The 3,431-nt window shown below is 53.5% G+C and overlaps 1 protein-coding gene across 2 annotated transcripts in view; it reads right to left on the reverse strand.

The window, feature by feature from the left end:
• Nucleotides 1–651: 651 nt before the first annotated feature.
• Akna (AT-hook transcription factor) overlaps nucleotides 652–3,431 on the reverse strand; it is a 36,629-nt gene continuing 33,849 nt past the window's right edge. For both annotated transcript variants that reach the window (XM_021199937.1, XM_029540258.1), the window contains exon 22: nucleotides 652–1,767. In XM_021199937.1, coding sequence (XP_021055596.1) covers nucleotides 1,536–1,767 — 232 coding nt within the window. In that variant the 3' untranslated portion in view covers nucleotides 652–1,535. The remainder of the gene's footprint in view (nucleotides 1,768–3,431) is intronic.

Consider the following 3,431-nt stretch of genomic DNA (forward strand, 5'->3'; position numbering starts at 1 on the left):
TGTGTCTGTGAGGACATTTCCAGAGAGAGCCGCCACCCTGACTGTAGGCAGCACCATTCCTCGGGCTGGGGTCCCCCACTCAACCAAAAGCAGAAAACAAGCTGAGCACCCACAGAGCATCTCTGCCTGCAAAGCTTATGGCTGTCCCCACTGGATGCAGTGTGACATGGTGGACTGTGTCCCTCCTCACCCAGCAGCCCCCTGATATTAGCTTTTGTTAATCATTCTGTCATCCTGGAAGAAAACTGGTACAGCATCCTGCTCTGTCAGTGCACTGAGGCAGACTCAATCATAGTCGCTGCCAGGTGCATGCCCAGTGTCAAACTGGCCACAGGCATAGGGTGCTATGGAAGTCTCTAGGAGGAGACTCTGGCCTGGGGCTTTGTCACACACTTCCTGAAGTGTCTCCCACTTTTTCTGGCCTGGGAATCCATGACAGGCCTTGCTCCTCTGGCCTCTCCAGGCCAAGGACAGGAAAAGCAGGACAGACAGATGTCAGCAGAAGGGTGAGCAGATTCTGGAAAGATATGCAGCAAGTACCTTGTGGGAGACCTTAGCTGGGTGTTCACTTCCCTGCCCACACCGTCCTCTTTAGAAACCACAGGCTCCGGATTCACAACACAGTCACAGGTAGCTTTGGGGATTTCTTTTCCCGATCTTAAGTTCATTATTTATTTTCCTTCATTTGGTTTTATAACAAAAATAGAGTTTTTTAAATGCCTCAAATATATAAACAATCTGTGGTAACACACACACACACACACACACACATCCCAGAAATGTTGAGGTTACTCTGCTATGGGACGGGGAAATGGGTACCGGCCTGGTTTCTCAGCTTCAGGCCAGGGCCTGGCAAGGTAGCTTCGTCCTTAGTCGTTGCCAAAGACATAGTGGGTGTGTCTGAGGCTGCTGGGTGCTTCCTGGCCTACATGAGCAGCTTCTACTCTGTGAGCTCATGGGAAAAACTTCTGTAACCGCAGAAGAGCTGGGCGTGTGTCATCTGAGGCCTCAGCCCCAAGACATTAATGGGTCCCCAAGTACTACCCCTGCCCACTAGTTACTAGGAACAAAATCCCTAACTAGTTCTCCCTGACAATGCCTGCCTCAGAGTAGCTACCACAGGCAGTGCCCAAAATGCTTCTGAGACCCCGGCTTTGCTTTTCCTCTCTGGCCTTCGGAGAAGGGTCCAAGCCCACGTTAGTTCCCCAGTGGAAAGACGTTCTGTCCAGTAAGAGCCACATTATTAGCTGCAGAAGCACATGGACAGGAGCGGGATGAGGAGGAGTCTCAGAGACTCTGACTCGACAGAGGGAGCCATGGTCACTACACCTGTTAGACAGAGCTGGCCCCCGGGACATTCATCCACTCCTGACCAGGCCGATGTCTCTCCATTTTAAATACGCCACATGAACCAGACAGGTGGCCCTCCTGGGGAGGGGAATGTGACATCTTCCAGCCATCAGTGTTACCAGGAGACTGTTGACCGGGAAACAACAGGGGCTGCCTGCCTATTTAGTCTCAGAGTCTCTAGGGAGTCAGAAAAGGCAGGAGCTACGGGCCTGGCGCAGGTCTGCAGACAGGGAGCGGCTCAGCTGGCGGGTGGTGGCGCGAACGTTCTCGGCGGCCTGTGCGGCCTCTCTGAGTGCGGCCTGCAGCTCTTCCAAGTCACTCAGACCCAGTTGGACTGAGTGCCGGGTTCTCCGACGTCCCCGAGCAGGCTGCGGGGAAGCTGTCTGGGCTGAGGTAGGTGCTGGGGTTGCATAGTACCTGGGGAGAGAAGGAAGAACATACGATCTGGCAAGGGTCAGGCAAAGCTGCCAGCTATGGGTTCCATGTCTACCGTACACCCTGCTCTTTCCTCTCCTGTCCAAGGCCGGTGTGGAGAAACAAAATTGAGAGGGATAAAGGAGAGTATATGTGAGTGCTTGCCCTGGCGCAGGTATAGGCATGACTAGTTCATATCAGCCTCTGACATAGCAATCAGACCCCCTCTACGTGTGTACTCTGGGGCTGCAACAGAAGTCAGTATCTGGATGGAAGATGCCAAAATGAACAACTGGGCTTCCTGGGGGTAGCAGAGCTGCTCAGACCCCCCCCCCCCTTGAGGGAGAACCTGGGTTCTCTGTGGCTTCCATCCTTGCAGCTCATAGGAGAGCCAGCTTGATCCAAGCTTTCCCTGAAGGCACTGGATTAGAGAGCCTGTCAGCTGCAGGGCTACATCTGGCCAGCAGGTGGCAGCACAGCACCACTGCGATTGCTGGTTCAGCCGTGGTACAAGCTTAGTAGTGCTGCCCAGACAGAAAAAACCCGAGGTGTGGTTTGTTCTAACAAGACCTGAAGCACCGAGGCTTGATGAAGCCCTGGATTCCAATAGATTCATCTACTCATCTTGAGTATCTGTTTCTCAGAAGAAGAAACAAGCCAGAGAGCCCAAGTGATGAGCTCAAAATCACTCTCCAAGTGCTGGCCTCTCAACTGTCCCTTCCTTGGGGCCACCACACCCCGGTGAGCTCTCCCCCAGGCCCAGACTGTAAAGATTTGCCTTGAGAACAGTAGAGAACGCTGAGGCTCCCAGAGGGCTGCTAAAGGACATCAAACCTCCCCTGCCCAAGGACAGGAAACGTGGGCAGGTGTCCATACCACGTGAGCCAGGGTCTGGACACAATCAAGGCTGGCCCTAGGGACCCACCAGGACTCAAGCAAGAAGGCAGAAGAAAATGTACCTCAGGCCTGGCCCCTCATGTCTGCTGGTGCCTTGGGTTTCTCTTCTGCTGGCGTCAGCTGCCACAGGGCCAACAACCACCCCATTAATCACAGAGACTGTCTATTGGTAACACTGCAGCCCAACGGGCCCACTTTACAGTGGAGGAAACTGAGGCCGAGAAGCAGCTGGTGACAGTTAAGACTAGAAAGGGGTTTGGGGGGGTGGCTAAGGTTCCATTTAGTCAGTTATGACACTTCCTGGAGTCACAAGGCAGACTCCACAAATGTCCCAGTGGGGTCTTGACAGTGTCTCGCTTAATCCTCACACATCAGGACCTGGCAGAGCCAGCCCTCCATTGAACAGCTAGAGAAACTGAGGCTTAAAGAAACAGCCCTCTGTTTCAGCCCCTCATAAGAGAGGGGATTCTGGTTACAGCCCATCCCTGAAATGTCACCAGGCTGCCATGCCCACTCTCCACCTCTTGGTAAGTGATGCTTAAGCCCAAATCCATCTAGCTGGTGCCACTGCATGCCAAAGTCACAGAGACAGGGCAGGATGGAGCATCTGCCACCACCCAAAGGAGCCCAAGTTGCCATCCTGGATGGTGCACCAGAATAGAAGGGGCATCGGGCCTAAAACAAGCATGCTAGAGGGAAAGAGCAAGCTTTGGCTAATACTAAAGCATTCGACACACACACACACACACACACACACACACACACACACA

This window comes from Mus pahari, chromosome 6 (assembly GCF_900095145.1).
Source record: "Mus pahari chromosome 6, PAHARI_EIJ_v1.1, whole genome shotgun sequence".
Taxonomy (NCBI): Eukaryota; Metazoa; Chordata; class Mammalia; order Rodentia; family Muridae; genus Mus; species Mus pahari.